The 23,560-nt window shown below is 39.4% G+C and overlaps 6 protein-coding genes across 7 annotated transcripts; 3 read left to right on the top strand and 3 right to left on the bottom strand.

Annotated features, from left to right (window-relative positions):
• The first annotated feature begins 1,061 nt into the window (after window positions 1-1,061).
• Window positions 1,062-7,075, top strand: LOC132701981 (homeobox protein MOX-2-like). Its single transcript, XM_060670346.1, has 2 exons — window positions 1,062-3,223; window positions 6,806-7,075. The coding sequence occupies exons 1-2, from the start codon at window positions 2,998-3,000 to the stop codon at window positions 7,054-7,056; spliced, it is 477 nt and encodes a 158-aa protein (XP_060526329.1). The 5' UTR covers window positions 1,062-2,997; the 3' UTR covers window positions 7,057-7,075.
• A 96-nt stretch (window positions 7,076-7,171) lies between these two features.
• Window positions 7,172-8,679, top strand: LOC132702107 (cysteine-rich with EGF-like domain protein 2). Its single transcript, XM_060670537.1, has one exon. The coding sequence runs from the start codon at window positions 7,450-7,452 to the stop codon at window positions 8,575-8,577; it is 1,128 nt and encodes a 375-aa protein (XP_060526520.1). The 5' UTR covers window positions 7,172-7,449; the 3' UTR covers window positions 8,578-8,679.
• Window positions 8,680-8,842: 163 nt separating this feature from the next.
• Window positions 8,843-10,348, bottom strand: LOC132702115 (NAD-dependent protein deacetylase Sirt6). Its single transcript, XM_060670556.1, has 4 exons — window positions 10,138-10,348; window positions 9,718-10,088; window positions 9,365-9,659; window positions 8,843-9,310 (listed from the first exon to the last, which is right to left on the bottom strand). The coding sequence occupies exons 1-4, from the start codon at window positions 10,201-10,203 to the stop codon at window positions 9,008-9,010; spliced, it is 1,035 nt and encodes a 344-aa protein (XP_060526539.1). The 5' UTR covers window positions 10,204-10,348; the 3' UTR covers window positions 8,843-9,007.
• Window positions 10,349-10,504: 156 nt separating this feature from the next.
• Window positions 10,505-11,838, top strand: LOC132701980 (MKI67 FHA domain-interacting nucleolar phosphoprotein-like). The gene is made up of 4 exons (XM_060670345.1): window positions 10,505-10,663; window positions 10,720-11,002; window positions 11,051-11,292; window positions 11,361-11,838. Exons 1-4 carry the CDS (start codon window positions 10,568-10,570, stop codon window positions 11,793-11,795), a joined length of 1,056 nt encoding a protein of 351 aa, XP_060526328.1. The 5' UTR covers window positions 10,505-10,567; the 3' UTR covers window positions 11,796-11,838.
• Window positions 11,800-21,853, bottom strand: LOC132701979 (transcriptional repressor CTCF-like). The gene is made up of 7 exons (XM_060670344.1): window positions 21,606-21,853; window positions 21,392-21,502; window positions 21,030-21,338; window positions 14,953-15,671; window positions 14,639-14,894; window positions 12,446-12,757; window positions 11,800-12,390 (listed from the first exon to the last, which is right to left on the bottom strand). The coding sequence occupies exons 1-7, from the start codon at window positions 21,765-21,767 to the stop codon at window positions 11,932-11,934; spliced, it is 2,328 nt and encodes a 775-aa protein (XP_060526327.1). The 5' UTR covers window positions 21,768-21,853; the 3' UTR covers window positions 11,800-11,931.
• Window positions 21,854-22,062: 209 nt separating this feature from the next.
• LOC132702167 (uncharacterized) lies at window positions 22,063-23,482 on the bottom strand. Of its 2 annotated transcripts, none has more exons than XM_060670638.1 (3): window positions 22,926-23,475; window positions 22,644-22,867; window positions 22,063-22,408 (listed from the first exon to the last, which is right to left on the bottom strand). In XM_060670638.1, the coding sequence occupies exons 1-3, from the start codon at window positions 23,204-23,206 to the stop codon at window positions 22,275-22,277; spliced, it is 639 nt and encodes a 212-aa protein (XP_060526621.1). In that variant the 5' UTR covers window positions 23,207-23,475; the 3' UTR covers window positions 22,063-22,274. The 2 variants fall into 2 exon arrangements, with proteins under 2 accessions (XP_060526621.1, XP_060526622.1); XM_060670639.1 differs by lacking the exon at window positions 22,063-22,408 and adding an exon at window positions 22,418-22,559 and having other exon boundaries at window positions 22,926-23,482.
• Window positions 23,483-23,560: the final 78 nt, after the last annotated feature.

Genomic DNA, 23,560 nt, shown 5'->3' with positions numbered 1-23,560 from the left:
CCTCATACCTTACCATCGCGCAAATGGAGTTTATTCACCCCTTACTAGAATGCTGAAAGCGTGCAACTGTTTAAAGCTTGATCCCTTTGTCGGTGGCCTCCGCTCATATATTTTGTTCTGGTTTCTGGCTATTATACTGCAGTCTTTCTCTCTCTTTGCCTTTAATGAAGTTTTGTAAATAGGTTAAACCGTAAATAAATAAATAAATAAAACTAAATACATAGAAAATGGCTTCATTTTCAGCTAAATGAAGGTTTTTAAGAATTTTCTTGGATTACGAAATCTTACAGACAAACGAGCTAATCCTTTATCCTTGTCTCCTGCGGAGTTTTTAAATATCGCTCCCGATTCGGCGTTATTGCGACTGGCGGGTGGGGATAGGTCGGGTTATTTCCGATTTCCGGGTCCCGAAAGAAAACCGGAAACCTTTCCGGTAATCGGATATTTTAGACAACGGAAAGGGACGTTGAGGTGGGGCCCGAAATTACTCGTTGGAAATCGACCTACATTTTTTCCGATTTTATTTATACGACCACGGGGGCCTCCAATATAGATTTTTTTTTACCAAAAATAATTTCATCACCCTAGTTTAGTTAAATTTATACGTTTTGCCCAGCTTATTTTAACAGAATAAAAATTAGGCCCTATCTCGAAGAACAATTGTCGTAAAGACTAGAATGGGCGCTAGGGGCTATTCTTCAATTTTAAATTTAGTGTTTTAACGAATCTGGTTAATCAACTTAGCTAGGTGCAATGAAATATTACCGAAGTAGGTAAAGCATTGGAATCTACGTTCTGGAGGTTTTGGTTATATATATATATATATATATATATATATATATATATATATATATATATATATATATATATATATATATATATATATATATAATAAGATGAACCGACGAATGATCATCATCGTCAATTCCTTATTAAATGCTTCATTTCAAGCATATAAGACAAAGAAATAAACCAGGCAAATTTACGGGAATATTGAGAGTTGGAGGAAAATTGCAGCACATTGTCAATTGATGTGGAAATTTCGAATTTAATTCTTCGTTCTATATTAATTATATATTTATTTCGTTGTTTTTGTGCTTTATCGACTAATCGGTACCTCCAAAAACTAGTGCTGAAGCAGCACACTAAAAACCTTTACACAGTTACACCATTTTTCTCTATTATATCTTCCACGAGTTTTTATATTAATATCTTGCCAAAACCAATTGTACCATTTTTAAATATCCATATCTCATCAGTACAAACAAAACGAAATTGAAGGTTAGGATCTACTTTTCCTTGCTTCAATTCAATTCAATTATACGTTTCACAAAAAAATGTTGGGCTCGACTGCTAGGATCATTCGCCCATTGCCGACTTCCGTCGAGGATTTTCGCTTCTGGTCAATGACCACCACGTACAAAGAAGAAAAATAACCAATAATTTGCTCAGCTAGCAAAAAACGATTCTGACCGATACCAAAAAAATCGGCTTCCCCCCGCTTCCACACCGGACCATCCGGGCCCATCCGGCCTCCATACCTGCGTGAACAGGGAACGGGGCCAACGACGATTATCACTTTAAAACGTACGCTGAACACTCAAAACACTAAATCCACACCGTGGAAACCGATATCAAACTTATTGGGACGAATACAAGGGATTCTGTCGGGAGCGAACGGAGGTTAAACCGCCGTGTGCAATGCTCCACCACAGAATCCTTTTCCTTGCTTATACGTTCTTAAAAATGTAATCTTCTTGAAAGCTCTCTATCCTTGGATGATTTTTCTCCCAATTACAGTCTTTTTTTTTTAAATAAACTACTTAACCATAAATTGTAAAAGTCAAATAAACAACACAACGTTTTAAAATTGTGTTTATTCGGTAGTTTATATGGCATACCCAATAATACATCTCTCTCTGTCTAACGTACACAGTTAAATATATCAAACTCTTGACTGGAACCTTCGGCACTGCACTAACACACAATAACGCGTTTTACCACAAACCGAAACTCAATTTTACGTACCCGACGGGCGTTTCGACAACCAAGTTGGCATCTTCAGGAGAAGATTAAAACTCTTAGAGTTATTGTGTGTCAGTTAAATAGAGACAACAGTAGCAGAACCGATCGGAACGACAAACGAATAGATTTAATGCCAACTAGTAAATATTTTGTTTCAATGGTACGAAATTTAGTAATCCCATAATCTGTTATTATTTTTAATTTGTTAAATTGTGATTTTTTCGTGACGGTCGTAGAAAATGTATAGTATGCAACACGTCTGGGAAACTTTTTAAGCCATTCGCTTATTAAACACTCGTGATTCAAATGCTGTTTACCACATTTGTTGCATAATATACGATTTTCACTCTTTTGATTTCATGAATACAGTTTAATTATTATATCCTAAAGCTTTTACTATTTGTAATGACGAAGCCAAGCCCTTTTACTGCTTCGTTAATAAGCATCAGTGTAGTGTTTAGTAAATATCGTCTTAGACTGATATTAAGTGATATGAAGTTTCAAAAATATTTACAATTTTGTATATTTTTGATGTATAATGAGAAGACGACAGCCGTTAAGGGAAACCTATAGATTTATAGTACTGTATTTTGAAAAACTAACAGTTTTAAAAGTCATGTGATGATATTTTCTATTGGAAAACGGGACCGCCGGTTTTATTAGAGCCCCTCCGGGCAAAAAAGTTAGGTCTCCGCCGCTGTCCGATTTTCATAAAATACCGCTCAGCGTCCTCCGAAAGAAACAAAAAAAAATAACCATGAATAAATCCCGTCGTCTTAACGAGCGAGAGGAAAAAATCGGTCCAATGACGAAACCGGCCTCACACCCACACCCCGTGCCGATTGGCCGGATGACGGCTTACGAAACGGTGCCGACCGCCCGCGGGGGCTCTTTATCTGCCACCGAATCTCCGGGCCGACTAATTGGCGTCGGAAATTCATCAGTTGCCAGAAACGGATCGGGAGCGCGACCATGTACCACCCCGATGGTACCGAGTACGCCCGAAACGTCGGGACCGCGTCTCCGTGCCGTGACTGTTTCTGCCCCTGCCGACGGCAGGACGCGCCGCCGCCAGGGTTGAAATGGGAACAGTTTTTCGACCCCGACGACAACGGGGAGTACGGTTTTTGTGGCGAAAGTTTCGAAAACAGCGACCCACCTCAGGACGCTCGGCAGTGCGTCGGTTACGAAGAATACGGTACGTATGTGAAGCTGCGTAGAAAGCTTTTCGATTAAATTTCGTGCGAACCTACACGGCGCGTCGTTACTTAAGTTCTAATGGGCAAAAAAGTTACGTAAATAACAATAAGGTATACGAGGGCTATCGTTTGTATTTCAAGATTTCTAATAAAAAACTATAAGCTACCGATAAAAGTGACTTTATTGTCTCTCAAAATATTCATCCCGATGATCAATATACTTCCCTTTTTTTTCCCACATCGAGTCGGGCACCTCCAAAACATGCCTTTCAAACGTATCAATCGCTTCTTCTGGTTATTTATTCTTAATGTATGGGATTAAAAGAAGTCATTAGGTGCTAAATCAGAACTATATGGATGGCTCATCAAATCAACGTTTTTAATGCTCAAAAAGTTCTTTGTTTGCACTGATCGGTCGTCGTGGAGAGTGATTCGTCTTAGGCGGTTGATTTTTCCAATTTATTTGAAGACTTTTGGGCAAACAAATGGTTGTGTACCATTCCTTGACTGTTACCTTTCATCAAAAAAACAACGAACAACTTTTGTGAGTTCATTCTGAAAGAACCACACAGTCGACTGCTGCTTACTTTCAGGTTCAGGTAAAAAATGATTGCACGAAAATGCTCCCGATTAAGTTCCATTTTTAACTGTCACGATTTTTTTTAATTTATCACAAAAAACGCAAACAACACTCTTTCGCCAAAACCTAATCCACTAAACCTAACCTCAAAATGTCAAACTTCCCTATGAAAACGTTAGTCGCCAGATGGCGGGACTAGTTTAAGAAAATCCCGAAATATAAAAGGCAGCCCCCGTACTGTCCAATAAGTTTGCTATAACACTAGAGTATACTATTAAATTTAACGCTGTACCGTGCTTTCGAATTTATCTTTATAACATTTTAATTGGCTGTAACTTTTTTGTTTTTAGAGATATCAAGGTAAACAAAAAAAAAAGAAAATGTAGTGTTAGTAGCCGAGTTTTTTCCTAGTGACGTATAAAACAAAACACTATCAATTTTCTGATGCATAAGCCTAGATAATATTTTTTTAAATAGAACACCCTGTAAATTATATTTGTATTTAATGTAATATCTTATTCCGATTACAATGATGTAACACACTTTATACTTTAGTCCACTCGTTTTTGACAAATCGTCAAAAATATGAAATTATAGTATAGTTTCAAAGAGTGTCCTGACTGACAAATAAAAATATGTGAGAGGTGTCATGTGCTTCAAGTATACATTCTGAACAATAAAAGTGCAACCTCAGTTCGTCGTCAGTAAATTATACTTTATCCGGAGCGCCGATCTCCTTCAAAACAGATATTTCCAAGGCTGGCAAAGAAATTTACAGAAAACGGTAACGTGTTAAATGATAAAAAGGGTATGCCGAAATGTTTTAAATGAAGAAAATAAGTCAAACATATTAGGATTTTATGAAGCATGTATTTCTCGGAAATCAATCCACTCGTTTTGAAAGAATATAAATACATATAATGCATTTACATTTTGTAAAACTCAAAAACTAAGTGTCGAACAATGTCAAAGGGGGATGCAGTTTTGTTTGGATTTTTTAAATGGACATAATGAGAATAATAGTTTTTTCAAAAACATTTTATGGACCTATGAAAGTTAGTTTACTAAAACAAATGGTAGTAATAGACAAAATACACGATATTTGTCTTTAAATAATCCTAGACAAATACACGAAATAAAACCCCCGGAGTACCAATGAATTAATGTATGGTGCGGTGTCATAGATGGGCATATTTTGGGTCGGATATTCAAAAGTTAACTGGAGAACATTATTTGTAAGTCTTAGACCAGCAAATAGAACAATATATAGATGATTTACTCCTAAATATATATAATATTAGAACAGTTAAAGAATTTTCTACCTTAGTATGTCTTGTCATTTTTAGTGTTTTTGTTTTACTTTAATTTGGTAAATAATTATTGTTGTTGCACTCAGTCACAGCACTTTTTGAAATTATATAAAAATTTATGTTGTTATGTGTTATATCATTGTAATCGGAATAAGATATTCTAGTAAACATGTATAAAATATACGGGGTGTTCCATTTAAAAAATATGATATAGGCTTATATGGCCGAAAATGGATATTGTTTTGTTTTATATGTCACTTCAAAAAAGATTTGGCTACGAAGCCAACATTATATTTTTTTATTTATCTTGATATCTTTAAAAACAAGAAAGTTGTAGCCAATTAAAATGTAATCAAGATAAATTGAACGTACGGTGCACAGTGTGCCGCCTAAAATTAGAAGCTTGGACAAATAATAGTAAAAATGAGCAACAAAGTTACATAAATATCAAAGTATACTATTTAATAAGTTTGCTAGAATATTAGAGTATACCATTCAATTGATTGATAAAAAAAAATAATAAAGGAAACGTTGTACTGTCTAGGTTTATATTTCAAAATTTTCCAAGTACCTTCTCAATTTCAGGTTGATTTCACGAAACTGTTGAGGGCTCGAAAAACTTCGCAAAGGTCCGTTACGGAGAACAGAGAGCAGAAAAAAAATATAAAACCTTTTTTATAGTTTTGTGGGGTTTCGTTTAGTGAGAAGCGTAGATACTTTTGGATCTATTTAACGTATCTTCCAACTTTGTAGTACTTGATTTTATATCTGTACCAAAGAGCCAAAGCTTATCAAGTCTCTAAAATTTTACAGGAAAGCAGTTCAAAAGTTGTGCACGAATTATCCATTAAATTAACTCAACTTGACTTATATTTAACACGTGGCTGTACATATAAACATAATATAGTCGTCTTGATAAAAATCTTAGTAAAAATAATTTTTTTTCTTTATATGGAGGTAATTGGTCCTTAAAAATATTACTACTTAGTATTTTGTGCTTTAATTTTAGTTTCAAAAATCAAAGTTGTTTTTATTTATTTTTCTTTCTTCATTTGAATTGATTTTAAAAACTAACACCTCATAGAATGAACTCTAGTCAGTACTTATTTGCACACAATGCAACTCAATGCAAAATGTCCACGTGAAGAAGATAATCGCAATGGAAGGTAGAACCAAGCCTATTATTTTTTCATGGTTGTGGTCACAAATATTTGAAATGCCCTTAATAATTGAATTTTCAAAATTTAATTCTACCCAATTCATCTTTCGGTGGATATTGAAAGAAGCAACATTTATTTATCAGTAGCGAAGACTAGGGACCACACACATAATTTTTTGACTCATCCCAAATATTATAATCCCCCTGAAACGGGCCCTATGTTATTGTAGATGGTCCGTGAAATCGACCTTAATCGTCCAAATAGTCCGAAATCTCGCGCCGGTTGTGCTCGTAATTCTTTGACGTTGACGAATGGGCAACTGTAACTTTTAATATTTATTTTGTTCGTCCTTTCGTATGCACGAAATCTCTTCGAAAAGGTTTTGAGAGTCGCCCGCAAAATAAAAACATTACTGAAACTTTCGTCGCATCTCTCGTAAGTTTCGAGTCGACGCATATCCCATTTCAGTAGTAGGCCGTGCAAAACCGGCATTATACGTAAACAGTTTTTTAACGGTGGTCTGTGTTTTAGACGTCAAACACGACTTGTTCGAAGTCAAAACGAGAAAGGAACGCACTGCGTTCACGAAAACTCAAATAAGGGAACTAGAAGTGGAGTTTTCAAGGTCCAATTATCTCACGAGGCTCAGACGATACGAAATAGCGGTGGCGTTGGATTTGTCGGAGAGACAAGTAAAAGTTTGGTTTCAAAACCGGAGGATGAAGTGGAAAAGGACCAAAGGAGGCGAGAGGATCGGCAAAAGGATTAAAAAATCGATTTGAAAATCGTCGATTTTCTTGTTTAAGCTATGTAGATATATTTTAATAAAATTATATTGGTTTCATTGTTGGCCTTTGGTCTATGATCCCGTCGCCTTACATAGTTGACCCACAATACACCACGGTAGTTCGCGTTAACCAAGCGATATTTTATAATTTTTATAAACAGGCAACTGGATGCGCCTTGCGAGAAATATTCGACTTTAATTTTTAACGTTTTTGGGTTTAACACCTTAATCCCCGATTTGAAAGATTCGCCTTCACCGGGAAACGCCGGTAAAGTAAAATCGATCCGATGCGCTATCGTTCGCGAATGGGTGGCTAATTTTGATTGGGCGAGTACGATTTTATATTCGCGATGTTATAATCTAGCACTGCGAATAAGTAAACGGGAAGATGAAGTCGATTTATATTATATGGAGCGTTTTACTCGTGGTTACGCTTCAGTGCTTGGCCCAAAACGTACGGAAAGACAAAGAGAAGACGCGGCTGCCGCCGTGCCGAGCGTGCAGAGTGTTCGTGGATTCGTTCAAGAAGGGCCTCGAACGGACCGCCAAGTACAGGTTCGAGGGCGGCGACACCGCCTGGGAAGAAGAAAAACTCGGCAGCTACGCGACCAGCGAAATTAGATTCGTCGAAATCCACGAGAAATTGTGTTCCGAGGTAATCGTCGGGAAAGACCACTGCTACGTGCTTTTGGAAGAATACGACGAGGTACTGGAGAATTGGTGGTTCAAACTTCAAAAAGATAGGCCCGACTTGCTCGAGTACCTCTGCATCGATACATTTAAAGTGTGTTGTCCCGACTTGCACTTTGGTCGGGACTGCACCCCGTGCAAAGGTTATCCCGATAAAGTTTGTAATAATAGCGGCAAGTGCAGGGGTTCCGGCACGCGAAAGGGCAACGGAACGTGTCAGTGTGACGTTGAATACGTGGGCGAATACTGTGAGCAGTGCGCTGATAATTACTATGAGTCATACAGGGACGAGAAAAAGTTGCTGTGCTCGCGTTGCCACGCGTCTTGCGACGGCAAATGCACGAAAGCGGGCCCAGAAGGCTGCGAAAAGTGCAAACTCGGCTTCCTCCAGTCGGAAACTGGCTGCGCAGACGTTAACGAGTGCTTAAACGCGGAGTCTCCGTGCAGCACGTCGCAGTTTTGTGTTAACGCGGAAGGCAGTTACCGTTGCCTCGATTGTGATAAGTCGTGCGACGGATGTCGGGGCGACGGGCCCGACGAATGCGTAAACTGCGCCCCTGGTTACAAGAAACGCAACACTCTCTGCGTCAGCATCAACACCGAAGACAGGAAACTCCACGTGTCGGTGTATCGTTATTTGACGTATTTGGGGCTGTGTGTGTGTACTTATATAGTGTCCAATAAAAATATGTATTTGGCCGCGTTTATTGGACTTTGCGTCGCTCTCTACATCGCCATGTCGGAGTATGTTAACTCGGGAGTGTCTGAAAAAGGCGACGTCGGCGAACAGCTCGCGGAACAAATTATGAAATCGTTTAAGGGGTGAAATAAATTTTGTTGACTGTCGAACCCTATTTGAGTATTTAATTACAAAATACCTTCATCGAATACCGCGTAAAGCTGTTGAACAATGTAAAAATAATAAATATCACCCTAACCTAAAAGTTTTGATGATTGGCCGACTGACCTTGGCATATTGTCCAACACACGCAAAGGACTAAAAACATCAAATGACCCTGGCACTCATCGCCATTATGAAATCGTTTAGGGGGTGAACTAAATTTTATTGACTGTCGACTCCCGCTTGAGGGTTTAATTAGAAAATACCTTTATTGAAAACCGCACAAAGCTGTTGAACAATATAAAAAGAATAAATATCATCCTAACTTAAAAGTTTTGACGAGTGGCCTTGGTATTTTGTCCAACACATGTAAAGAAGAACCTAAAAGTATCGAAAGGCCCTGGCACTTATAAATTCATAGAGTTCGATTTTTTGGATTCTTTATTTCCACTTTCGTCTTTTTTTTCCTGCAGTTTTTGTTCCCCGCACTTTTTTCCAGTTTCCTCTTCTTGTACTCCTTATTGAGATCATCATATTTTTTCTTCATAATTTTGATTTGCTCCTCAGAGATGCTCCACTCGATCACCGTGTCGGGCATATGGTTTTTGGTGGGGTCAAAATGTTTCGAGTACTCTGGTATTTCAAGGCTCAAGTTCTTCACGAGTTTTTCCAACACGCCGTCCACATAGGAATTTATAATGAGGTCCGCTTTTTTGTCCTACAACCGTTTCGTTTCTAAGATATAACATACAGGCCAAGTCCTTAAACTTACATGTTTGGTAGGTTGTAGGTTCACTATAACTACACGACCGTCAAATTTTTTACATTTCAATGGCAAATTACCACTCGGTACTATTTGCAAGGTAGTGCCCAGACAAATGTTGAGATCGGCCAGGCTGGAGTGATACATGGAAATTTCTAAATCTCTTTCGGGTAGGTCTGCCTCCCAGTCAAGTATAGTGTCCCTCAATTTACCCCTGCAGGTCCGGCCTCGTAGCGATCGTCTGCAAGTCTCGCCCAAAAACTTTTGACCGACTGTGGAAGTTGGGCACCCTCTCACAAATTGGCTAAAATAAAATCCCACTCACTCTAGCCTCACTTTAACAAAAAAAATACAATGCCTACTTGTCACAAGTGTCGCATTGTCCGATAAACATATTGCCGTGTAACTCTGCCAAATGGGTGCGAGATGTGCCCGCTCTCAAATGCAGTCCATCTATGTTCTGACTGACTATGTAGTGGATATATTGCTTATCTATCAAATGTTTGAGAGCCATGTGCGTCTTCGTCGGCACTGCCTCGTTAAACGACACGTTTACATCGGGTTTTTTACCCTCCCTTTCTAACGTCCACACGCCGTTGGGGCCCCTAAAGTCCGGTATACCCGCCGCGGTACTTATACCGGCACCCGTGTGAACCACCACATGTTTCGAGTTTAAGATCCAAGTCGTTAACAATTTGCACTTCTCCTTAACCGTGTCTTCGTCGTCGAATTGCTACGGGAGCGGGCTTGCGTTTATTAGCCAAAAGGTTTCTTACCCTTACCTCTGGGACACCCAGAACGCCTTTATGCTCGTAAGGGGACAGACCGTCCGCGTAGTTACAGGACATCGTGATTACTCTTTATTTACTTTTTAGGATCATTTATAGCTATAACTACATCTTTTTGGCCACCGGTTCACCATTTGTGGCAATTTCTCAAACAAAAATAAAAGTAGTGCTGGGCTTATTCGAATAAAAAATCTTAGATAATAATTTAGAATGAACGAAATATGTGAAAAGCAATCGGGTGATGCGCCTATGCCCATCACTTCTTCTTCTTTACTTCAGCTCATTACTAAAAAAAGCCACCCTTATAAAAGAAGAATCCGCACCGGATGCCAGATACTGGGCCAACAGAGCGCAAGAAGTACTTTTCTCTCTTTTTGCAAGGTAGTTTGTCCATGTGGAGAATAATAATTCCGTAAAAGACAAAATGACGGAGAATAAAAGTGCGGATACGCTTTCGTTGGTGAAAAGTGACCAAAGAAAGTTTTCGAAAGAAGTTAAGAAATTGAGAAAGAAATTGCAGGTAAAGTTTCGTTCCCTTTTGGGCTTTGAAATCCCTAACCGCAAAAGTTGCTGCAGGACGGCACCATATCTATCAAGCTATACCAAGTGGGTGCCAAGCAAAAAGTCGAAAGCAAGAGAGGTTTGTTGTATATCGCACACATCCCGCACGGTTTTTACGAAAAGGAAATGAGGGATTATTTTAGTCAGTTCGGTAAAGTGACTAACGCGAAAGTGTGCCGCTCGAGGAAGACTGGCAATAGTAAAGGATACGGTTATGTGGAATTCGCTCATGCTGAAGTTGCCAAAATCGCGGCTGATACGATGAACAATTATATAATGTTTAAGAAAAGAATCGTCAGTAAGTGAAAAAAAGGTAATTTTTCAAAATCTAGCAATGTATTTTTAGCAAATTATGTACCATATGAAAAAAGACCGAAAGGTTTGTTCCCCAGCAAAAGCAGCAATCTGAAGCATTCATCAGTAAAAACGCGGCGCGGCAAAGAGAAACATTCGAAAAACCGCATTTTGGAGGATAGTGTGATAAAACAAAAACATAAAACTTTAATAAAGAAACTGAAGGGCAAGCTTAATAAATTGAGAGCTCTGGACATTCAGTGTAATGTTTTGTCTCTTGGAGTTGAGAAGCAGGTAATTGTAGAAGTTTAACTTTTTGAGCCAAACAACTAATAAGTACACTTTAATTGATAAATATGTAGCGGAAGGGGAAGAGACCTGTCACTGAAGATATTCAAAATGTACAAGAGCCCGAGGGACAGTTTGTCGAAGTGGATTCGGACGTAGAATTTAAAATACCAGCCACCAAAAAGCTGAAAACGTCTATAAGCCACTCGCAGGCTATTAAAGAGAGGATTTTAAGGCCCTCTCAAAAGTTGTTGAAAAGGGTGTTGCGCTCGCGGGACAACGAAACCCAACCATTGGTCACAAAACCAAAGCAAAAGGCTGTAAAAGACAGTCCTAGAGGTGGAGGTATAAAAAAATCTAAAAGAGGCAACAAAGTGCCTATCAACACGGAAGCGGTTAAGAGGATCGCCAAAGGGCTGATCCGGCAACGCAGTGCAAACTCTTTGGTGAATTTGGTGAGCAGCAAGGAAGTCAAAAATTATAAAAAATCCCCAAAAAAGAAAAAGTGAAGACTGTAGGGACAAAGTTTTAATAAAAATATAGAAAACTGGAGGTTGCCAGGATTTTTTTCATCCCTCTTACTACTAAATCACATTTTTATCATCTTATATTTTTATATTTAATCAAGTACACAAAACAAATAGATTATTTCAAAGTGTCGACGTCGTCACCTCCGCCGCCACTCTTGGTAGGTTTCTTCTGGTACTGCCTGAGCCTGACTCTGGGCATCTGCTGCTGCTGAATCAGATGGTCAATGTCCTTCTTCTGCACTGGCTTGAGCGACGCATTTATTATTGACTTTCCCGAGTTTTTCAATACGACCTGGCCATTTTTTAACTCAATGACACCTTCTTTGGCCAAATTCTTGATCTCCTCCTTGGTCATGATAAACTTCTGCACTTTGACGACGCGATCACCTACTATGACGTTAGTCCGCGACTTTTTTGGGATGCTGTTGAGCAGCTCCCGCGACAGCCTCATCTCCGCCGACGAGTCGGTGATCTCTTCCAGGGACGCGGTCTCCAGCGTCGCCTCCGCTATGGCCGCCTCCTGCATCACGGGGTACGGCCGTTTCCTATCAACAGGTCCTTTCCGCTTGTAGACCTGGAAAGAGCGCGAATAGTATTACGACCTCCTTTCCAATTCTGGGGATCCCTACTTTGGTGCCTTCGCTCCTGACGATAGGCCTTAGCACCTCTTCTTGCTGCTCTGCCTCTGGCGACTCCTGCGACCTACTTTCCTCCTCAACCTCCGATTCGATTTCGGTCTTGAAAAATTCCCTGATATATTTCTGTTCTTCGGGCGGTTCCTCTTCCAGCTCCCGTCCGTACAGCACCTCCCCCGCCTCCATCTCGTAAATCGACTCCTGCCCACTCGTATGGTAATCTGACTCAAATCCCATCCGTTTCGGGGGCCGATTCTTCGGCACCGCCTCCAGCCCGCCCCCGTCCGTTATCGTGTACTCTTTCACCTGCAAAAAAGCGTCGGCGACATCCAAGCTGCCATTACAATTATCTCTTCTCCCATGAATTAATTACTTTGGAAGATGTGGCTCTATAGAACCCCGTCAGAAACATATACAGGGTGTCTCGAAATTAGACGTCAATATTTTAACCACGTATTCTGTGACCCAAAATAAGGATAAAAGTTCTTATAAACTAGGGACCAAAATGTGTTAATTTTTAACATACAGGATGTTAAATTTGAAGAAGTGATGGCGATTTTTTCTAATTATTTTTGAATAAAATTTGGTACAGTTATTAAACTTTTTAGGCTCTATTTAACGAACTAAAACTTAGTATTGGATTGTCTTTACGGGTGGGTAACACAGGGGAGGCGAGAGAAAAATTTGCTCCAAAATTTTTTGTTTGTCGAATTTTCGTAATTTCTGAAAATCAGAAGGTTTCTACGTAAATAAGGTACCCTTGTCGCACCTCGCTAGAACACACCGTTTTCGAGAAAAATGCTTTTAAAAATTTAATTACAAATTAGTAAACATTTAAAATGTAAAGTTTATAATTTTTATTAGAATAATTAGCTTTACAGTTGATAGGTTGATTGTTCTTTTGTTAATAAAAGAATTTAGAACAATCCAAGTAAAAACCATTTTTTACCAACAATGAACAAAATTGAAAGCTGTCGCAAAAGATCATACTTTGAACGCTGAAGAGCAACTTAATATTTTGTTGCATTTTGCAGAGACCCCTGAAGATTTAACCCGAAATGTGTCTTTAGATATAGATGTCAAAAGAACAACGCTTCGAACGTTCCTTCAAATAAACAACTGAAATTCATATAAATTCTGTCCAGTTCAAAAATTAGAGCAACGGGATTACATCATTTTAGATTTGTGCAACAATCTTATCGAGAGACACTTTTCAGAAAATATATTATTTGGACAGATGACTAAAATTTTTAATTGGAAAAATACCCATTAGTGGAGCAATAAGAATAATAAAAAATGTATGGAAGTTACATGATCAGGTAGAAATTCTGCCAAAGTATGATGCGCCATTTGGGAGTTCAGAATAATAGGTCTACTATTTTTTGACAAGAATTTAAATTCCCAACGCTAATTAGAGCTTTTAAATATTATTCATCCCTTTGTTGAAAATGAAGTGACTGAAAGGGAACGACGAAATTTAATTTGGCAGCAGAAATCAAGAAATTAGAACTTATTTAAATGCATGCTATAGAGAATGGATTGGGGAGAATGGTAACTATGCCTGGCCTCCAAGCAACCCCGACTTAACGCCCCTAGACTTTTTTCTATAGGGATTATTTAAACATTTAGTTTACAAACACAAACCGTCAATTTCCGAGGAACTTAAACATCGGATAAGAGGAGGTATCGAATATTTAATTAATTTAATTTAATCTGTTGGAAATGGCATTAAGTATTTGCAAACCCTTTATACTACTTGTATTGTTCAAATTAGAGGACATATTGAAAAACTGTTACAATAATTATTATCCGTTGTAGGCTATTAATTTTTTATTGATAGTTAGTTAATTAAATATTCACCAACGTTACCGCGTATTCTTGGTCTTACTCTGTATAAAGAATGCATACATACATTTACATAATGTTTGGATCTTCATAAGCGCATCGGCAAGATTATGGTCAACTATGAAATGATAAATCATGGCACTTGTTTTGTTCAAACGCCGTCATAGCCACCTTATACTAACAACCTATATGGCAACAGCATATTATTTGTGTTTAAAGGGAAATGCTAAATATGACAAGATTATAAAAATAGGTAGTTTCCATTAAAAAAAAGTTTTTTGGTACATTTGAACTACCGCCTGCAATTTGGCAGCATCGCGCAATTCGGTGTTTCTCGTTTACCTCGCCGTCATCGTCATCATCGTCCGCGTCCTCCTCGTCCGTTTCCATCTGACGGCTCGTCTCGTTGATGAACTCCTGCTCGATTTGCTCCTCGTACTCCATCTCGGCGTGTTTGAGCTCGTGCTCCTCGAGCTGTTCGGACGACTCGAAACTGTAGTCGCAGCGCTCGCACGGAAACGGCAGGCCCTGCAGATGCGTCGTGATGTGCTCTTTGACCATTTGGGCGGTCTCGAACGACGTGTTGCATATGACGCAGCTGCGAGCGAGCGCACATTAGCCCCGCCCCTCACAGTACGCGAGTCGCGGACACTTACACCAGGTTGACCATCGAGTGGATCGCGCTGTGATTGATGAGACTGTCCTTGCGCTTAAACGACATGCTACAGATGTCGCATTTGTGCTGACCGACGGTCTCCTCCGGTTTGCGGCCCTGCTCCGCCGCGTAATGGGTGCGCATGTGCCGGGTCAGATGGTGGCTGAGCAAGAACGTGCGCGCGCATATCTTGCACGGATAGGGGCGGAGCCCGGCGTGAGATGTCACGTGGCGCGCGAGGCGGATCGCAGTGTTGAAACTAGCGTCGCAGTAGTTGCATTTGTGCGGCTTGTCCTGCGCATGTGTCGCCATGTGCCTCTCGAGGCCTTGCTTGAACACGAAACTCTTGTCGCACATCGCACAAGTGAACGGCCGTCGTTTTTGATGTTTGCGCGCGTGCTCGTCGAGGTCCGGTTTGGACAGGTAGGTGCGATCGCAGACGCCGCACATGTATTTGGGTGCGGTCCCGTGGACGGCCTCGTGCCTGCGCAGCAGCGCCTCCCGCGCGAAACTCCTGCCGCAAACGACGCAGGAGTACGGTTTTTCGTCGTCGTGGGTGCGCTCGTGCTTGTTGAGGTCGTATTTGCTGAAGAAGCTCTTGTCACACGTCGAGCAATTGAAGTGCCTCTCGCGCTCATGGTTCGTCACGTGCAGCTCGAGCAGCTGTTTGAGCGGAAACGTACGGTCACAGTGATTGCACGCGAAGCACTCGGTCGCGACCTTAAAATAAAAAAAACCGATGCATTTATACATTCCATACATGTACGGTGTGGTCCAAATTCGAGGGGCCTCTATGGCTCTATGGTATGTCGTGGCGTAATATGTCAAGGCGTTTTTGAGCTACGGGGTGATTCTCAAAAATGTGTGATTTTTTCAAGTTTTTTTAAGCGGGAATCTGTCTATTTTACCCGTTTTGTCTTAGAGCCTTTAGTTCCCGAGATATCACACAAAGTTATATTTCTTTAAATGGAATACCCAAAAAAATCAGTTTTCTAATAAAATTTCATGTCGAAGGATGTGCCGTACACCTATTTTTATTAAACAGTTTAAAAAATATTTGCAATTTTTGATATTTACCATAGCAGATAAAATTTTGTTTTATTTTTTTAACTTCTCGTTCACAATAATTACCAACCCTAAAATAATCAACGGAAATAAAATTATTAAAAGCAATTTTTTTATTTAAAATGTTTATTAATTAAACTATGTAACACTTGAAATCTACATCTAACAAATTTCTTGCTCAAACTGACGGCTCGATTTCTTGTAAACATGTCCTACATCTACTCTTGACGCTATTTTCTGCATTAAGAAGTTCTACCGCTGCCTGAATGCAGTACGAAGTGCCTCTTCCAATTCACTTCTAGTAGTTGGGCGATTTCGAAAAGTCTTTGATCCTCCCCCACAAAAAGAAGCCGCAAAGGATCAGGTCCGGACACCTGGGGGGCCAATATATAGAACCTTTCTTTCCGACCAAATTAGTAACGTCTCGTGCATTGTGAGGAGGTGCACCGTCATGTTGAAAGTATAGCTCATTATTTTGCCGAAGTGGCAAATTGTCGATAAACGGAATTACCTGCTCTTCTAGAATTTGTTGGTATCTTTCGGCATTTAAATTTCCATAAAAAATATATGGCCCAATAATTTGCCTCTTTAAATCTTTCCCTGATTCGCTTGCAGCACTTATACCTGGTGAATATTCCGTCACTAGAAATCGTTGACTTTCCTGGTAAAATCGGGGTCTTCTTGGCATTTATTTAGGTACCACCTGCAAAGTGCACGTCTTGGAGCAAAATCTCATTGCCGATTGGGGCTAAACTTGTGTTTTTTAAGCACACGCACGGCATTGCTGTGTGGAATTCCAGGGAATCATAGCTACCTAGATAGATACCGTAAAATTGCATAAGTCAGAGTTAATAATTACAATTATTAATAAAAATAGGTGTATGGCACATCGTTTGACGGGAAATTTTATAAGAAAATTATTTTTTTTAAATTGGGGTATTCCATTTAAAAAAATGTTTACTTTGTGTTACATCTTGTGAACTAAAGGCTTTAAGACAAAATCTGTGAAACAGGTAGATTTGCCAGTTAGTCCGCCAAGTTGTCGCACCCACGTTTTAGAGGATGTCCTACACTTCTGCGACCTAGCGGTGATTTGTCGCGTGCAACTCTTACTATCCTTCTGTCGTCGATTCTGCTGATGTGTTCGTTCGATTCTTTCATTCTACTGTGTACCCATTCATTCACGTTTTCCACCTCCCATGCTCTTCTTATCCTCTCATTTCCCTCTATTTCTAACAGTGTTTTTGCAGCTATTCTGCGAAATACTCTCATTTCGGTTGTCTAGCAGTTGTTTAGATTTTGCTGTGTCAGGTCGAGTTTCTGCAGTGTATGTCATAATTGGTCTCACCGTTGCCTTATAAATTCTTGATTTAATTTCCACTTTGATATTTTTATTTCGCCCAATCATGTCATTGAGGCATCCTGCTATTCTTGTTGCCTTTGTTGCTCGTTCTCTCACCTCCGCTTCAATATCAGCATATCCTGAGATTTACATGCCTAAATACTTAAATTTCATTTCCTAACATTTCCTTTAACTTCCAGTTTGCATCTCAATGGTACTTTTGATGTCGTCATACATGTGATTAAGAGATTTATGTCTCTTTAGTTTGAAGAGAGTTTTTTTTATGTCCTCTTTTAAACATCAGTATAGTGGTGTTCGTTCGCCATTCATCGGGTATCTTATGTTAAAGAATTTTTGTAATTAGGGATTTTAACTGCTGTGCAAGGTATTGACCGCCATATTCAAGTAGTTCTTTTGGAATGTCATCTTGCCCTGGTCTCTTCCTGTTCTTTAACTGCTGCATTTATATCGGATGTCTCAATCTGTACGTTGTCGTCTGTCACTATTTCAGGTGTGTTTAGTTCAACCTCAATTTCTTCTGATTTTTATAGTTCTGACAACTAATTAACCCAAGTTTCTCTTGCTACATGATTAATACAAAAGTTCTTTCTATTAAAATGATCTTTATTTTTTTTTTATTTTCCTAATCGTCAGTTTTTCACAACAAAGTTACATTTTTTTAAATAGAACACCCCACGTTTTATTGCATTTTTGCATAGTCCTTTCAAAGATAAATTCAACTTATTAGTTATGAACTGTTTAAACCATCATTGTTGGGTGGCAAAATGATACTTTTAGCAATTTTCTTAAATGGGAGCCACTTTAATAGCAATTTCAATTATATAACATGACGGGTCTCTGGCTTAATTGGACATAGTTTTCCAATAGTACATAAAGTCTTTTACATTTATAATTTAAGAATCTTGTAAATAGTGTCCCTAAATGGAAGAAAACTATTAAAAAAATTCATATTCTTAATAATATAGACAACGTCTTTAAAAATATATAGAAACCTGCCTGTTGGAAGACACAACTATTAATGTTGACCTTTTTGACATACTCATCACAATAGCTTTGAAAACAATAGTAGTTCTCTGTTGTGGTAATATTCCTAATTTTTTGACAGGTATCAGTGAATTATATTTTAAGCGTATTTTTTCGGACTTCCACTATTTTCTATTTATTTTATTAAGTGGCTTTTTTGTATAATGTATGCGAAGGAGGAAAAAGTTGACCTATTAGAATGTTACATCGCCAATAACAGCAGTCCAGCTCTTGCTCTCAGACAATATAGAGCGCCATAGGCGATTGGCAGGAAACAAAAATATTAGGCAAAATATACATGGCAGTGTTTAAAAAAAAGTAGGAGCCGAAAGGTTTTGGATGAAAATATGCAGCTAGATATTCTTCTGCATTTTGAAAACACTCCAGAGATCTTGTAAGCCATTTAAATTCACACCAGTACAAAAACTACAAGAAGCAGATTTTAACTCGCAATGAAATGTGATGGATAGGCATTTTTTTAGATAACATAATTCAAAATATAATTTGGACCGATGAATCAATATTTACAACGTCTGCGGTGTTATTTAATATAAAAAATACGCATTATCAGAGTTCAGAAAGTAAAAAATATGTTTTTTAAGAAAACAGGCACTTCGGCCACTTATACATAATAATATTCCCCAAAGAGAGCATCCACATTTAGTTTGACAAGATGGCGCTCCTTACCATCGAAGTGCATTGAATTTGTCTTTAAAAGGACTATCCAAAAATGCAATAAAATGTAGGGTGTTTTATTTACAGAAATGTAACTTAGTTTTACCACCCCGTATATAAAAAAGGATTAGGAAAATTAAAAAAAATAAAGGTCATTTTAATAGAAACAACTTTTGTATTAATCATATAGCATGAGAAACTTGGGTTAATTATTTGTCAGAACTATACAAATCAGAACGCAAGGTGTTGGAAAGGATGGTTTTGCCAGTGCTGGACGGTCTTCAGTAATATCATGGTCAAGCATCAGCATGGGTTCTTGACTACTGCGACGAACCTTTTTACTTACACTAACTTCGTCGCTCGGGCTCTGGATAATGGCTGTGAGGTTCATTCCATACATACTGGCTACAGCAAGGCCTTTGATTTCCTGGACCAAGGATTATTACTGAACAACTTCAAAGTTTGGTATTAAAGGTGCGTTTCTATCGTGGCTATCAATCTCCAGGGTCGTACTCAACAGGTCAAGGCCACTTGTCTCTTCCCCAGCATAGATGTAATATCTGGCGTGCCTCAGAGGTCCCATCTGGACCCAAAATTGTTTCTTCTTGTGGCGAATGAGATAGGTCATAATTTGGAGTCAGATTATTCACTTTTTGCAGACGATTTACAAATTTACTGCTGTATACAGTGAGTTGATGATTGTGAAGTGCTACAAAGGGATATTATTTCTCTAGTGGAGTGGTGTAAGATGAACAATTTTAAATTATGTTTTCCCTCAATGTAAAAATCCTGTTGATTGTTCGTATAGAATGGATGAGTGTGTGTTGAAGAAAGGGCAAGTAATAAAGGATTTAGGTATCATTATGGACGAGTAATTGCGTTTTGAGCGGCACTTTGAGCAGGTCATTAGCCAGACTAACTGTATGTTGGGTCCGAGATTTTGGTATGTATTGTTATGCTTTACAGTTCATCTTGGAGTATGGGTCAACAATCTGGTCTCCTTTTTAAGAAATTCGTAAATGCCAAATTGAGCAGAACAAGTTTTTAAGGTATCTTAGGTATAGGATAGGCCAGAGCAGTTCACAAATGGATGTCATTGAAGTGGGGGGGGCTTCATGGACTGGCTATTCTCGAGGACCTTAGAAAATTTCTGGATTTGTCTTTTGAGTGATAAATGGTGCTATTAATTTTCCTTGTATTCTGCCAAGTTTTGATTTTCATGTAGTGACTAATACTCAACATCAGAATATGCCTATCTTCTTTGTAAATCAATACAATACCTTGGTGTTCCTTTGAATAGCTTTAAAATTAAATTAAGGCAAATTTTCTTAAAGTACTGCCATCTGAATGATATTAACTTTTTTATTGTCCATAGTTTTTTTTTTCGTTATTATGTTCTAGTTTAAGTAACCATTACTAATATTCAACATAAATTTTGTAAAATGGTGTGCCCGTTGGAAGAATGAATAAAAAATAAATAAAATCCAGGTGGACTCTCTTACTCCAGAATTCAAAGGTAGGACTAGAAATTCAAGTTCGAAGATTTGTTTCACCGTGTCTTAGGTTCTTTGGTCTTTCCATAGTGATTTAGTTTTTGTTACCAATTTGACTTGAATATACATATTGGAGAGGGCGCAAATGCTATACATTCAAACAGATTCTTCAAATTTTAAATCTAATCGATGAGATGATGAGATCATGATAAGTGAGGTAGACAGGAAGCAGCCCGCACATTAACGCGGGACGGAACGGAAAAATCATAAAGCATTATAAGGGTTCATTACCCGACCCGTACCCGTTCCTGTCCGCGGTATTGTGTGAACTCCTTTGTTTCAATGGAAAAAACACACAAATTTCAAAATGCTGCAATGGATTTTTTTGCAGATCATTTAGAACACCAGAATATAAATAGGGAAAAGTTTATATTTAGGCCAACTGAGGCTCAACGTCACCTGCTGAACGGCCTGGTTAACATCCTCGTCATTGTCACTCTGGGTTTCAAGTTCTTGGGATCCGTCATTGACATATATAATTTTTTCGATTTCGTTTTCTTCTGGTTCGCATGATGTGTCGGTGGGGCCAGCTACTGTCAACGTTACAACCTCCGAGCCGTCCTCTAGTTTGATAACCCGTTGTCCGGTCTCTTTTGAAGCAGGTTCTCTGCAGATTTTGAATTCTCGAGGTGCTATGGGCTCCGCGATATCTTTGTGCGGCACCTGTTCCAGGTTAGGCTTGGTCAGTTTGCCCGTGTAGAGAAACAGCTGCAAGTCGAGTATCATCCAAGACGCCTCTTGCCACCAGCACCGTTACTCACCCTAAGCGCGTCATCGGCCCTCTTACAGTTTGTTTTGAATATGTAGGATCGGGCGGTTTCTCTTTTGCAATTCCCGCAGATGAGCTGTGGCATTCCATCATTGGGAAATACCTAAAGTAGAAAAAAACCTTAGAAGTCGGGTCGAATTGAGTTTTTGTAGGTTAGGCGGGGTCGGTCGGCCGTACAGTTTTCCTACGGGTAAGTGATTACAGACCTCGATAGCGACGCAGGCCATGATCTGCACAGGTAGCGGGACCGATTGTTTGTTGTGTTCTTTGCTCGACTTCTGGCAGATATTGGTAAGGTCGTTTTCGTCGGCGGACAAGCAGAACCTGCATACCTTCATTTCGCTCAACGAACTCGAACGATCGTCCATTTTCGCGTTTTATTTAAAACGGACAAAACGAAAACATCCGCGTCGACACAGCGCCGCCAATATGGTGTTCGACCGTGCTTCCTTTCGATATGTCGCGACTGGATTGAAAACTTGGCCGACAGAGGGCGAGGATCAATAACGATGCCCTGTTTAACCGACAGATGTCGCGCGTATAGATTCAGCTGTCGCATATGCAACCGCGTATACGCTTAATTTTTTCGTTACTTACCTTCGTGTTCTATGCTATCAGTTGTTTTTGACAAAATATGGGAAACTTTAAACGGCTTAATTCGGTTCAACAACTTTTATTGGATAACTTTTGAGTTCATAGAAATCGTTGATTAGGAAAGGCATATAAATTAGTTACATAGAAGAAAACAATAACACGTAAATAACAATACCAAAATATATGTTTTTTATAAAGACTAGAGTATGCGACTTCGCCGCAATTGCAATATTACAATATCGATATTAAAATATATCATCCGTACAACGTTTAAAGTATTGTCACGTCATCTGTTGGCATTCCGAGTGTATATTGACAGAGACGATTTTTTGTTGACCGCCTTTATGACATTCGAGGTCGCTATGTGATGTGGATGGTGATTCCGCAACGGGCGTAGATTCGGCTGCCTTAAATGCTAAAATTCGTAGACATCTATAGCTTCAATATGTTAAAGGGTAATGAAAGGAGGGGGATCTTACAAGGTAAGGACAAGGGGTGTAGGTATTGGGCTCAAATCAGGACGTCATACTTTTGGGAGGTCCCGGGGCTACCGATCGTAGCTTTCTCTACAAAATAGGGCTCACAGTTGAAACAATACTTTCCAAGCAAACTTGGAGTTGAAATCTAGTATCTAGTAAACGACCACTCACCGGCTTCCGCGCAAATTTGTGTACAATACGTATCCCTGATGATGCGACAATTGTCCATGTTAATCTTCATAAATTTGTAGCCGAAAAGAAAATAACCCAGACCGCCCCCTATAACTGCGGATACCAAAAGCCACGCGTCATACAGCATAACGGATAGCATGATTAAGTAACCTAAATTCTGCAGCAAGATCCATAAAGACACATCGGTACCAAACAATACGGCTCTGAAATAATTTTTTGATATCGTATTCGCTTTGAGGTTAGGGTAACCGCGTTACCCACCTATCGAAAAGTGTAATATTAAGGGGGTTCCTGGGATTGCTTACGGTTTGCGCCAGCAATTTGGAGCTCTCCGTGGGGCACAGCATCTTGATCTGTTTAGCCCGTAATTTCAACTCCCTCTGTTTCGATTTAGTCTGCAAATATCTCAAGTATTCGAACGCAAATGCCATACTTCCGACGAATATGCACACTGCCAGCAGGCCCGCGGTGCTCTGGACATTTACACCTTTGACGAGGTACACTCCCAAATCCTTGCCGAACCAAAACGACTGCTTATGCATTTTTTCTGCGATGCGTTTATCCGTATGTCGACGACATTCCTCCCGTTATCGACGTTCGGTCGCGTTATCTGCTTCGTTGAATAGTTTTTGTCATGTTTTTCGTTGTTGAAAATTTTCTCTAATATCCAGTTTGACATTGAGAGAAACTTTCAAATTTCAGCTCAGGCAACCAACGAAACAGGTACACGTTACCGGGGTTGCACAAACACGGAAATTGGCAATACTACCCCAATACAAGTAGGCGGTGGCGCGACGCTTCCGGGTCAACCGAAATAATTTGCTACGTCAGGTGAAAGTTCAACGCAGTGGCCTGTGCCTGCGCACGCGTCATGGTCGTCCTTCAGTTTTAATTTT

The sequence above is a fragment of the Cylas formicarius genome, unplaced genomic scaffold, assembly GCF_029955315.1.
Source record: "Cylas formicarius isolate icCylForm1 unplaced genomic scaffold, icCylForm1.1 PGA_scaffold_5__7_contigs__length_24384050, whole genome shotgun sequence".
In the NCBI taxonomy this organism is placed as follows: domain Eukaryota; kingdom Metazoa; phylum Arthropoda; class Insecta; order Coleoptera; family Brentidae; genus Cylas; species Cylas formicarius.
Note: the sequence above shows the minus strand (reverse complement) of the source record. Positions and strands in the feature narration are given on the sequence as shown.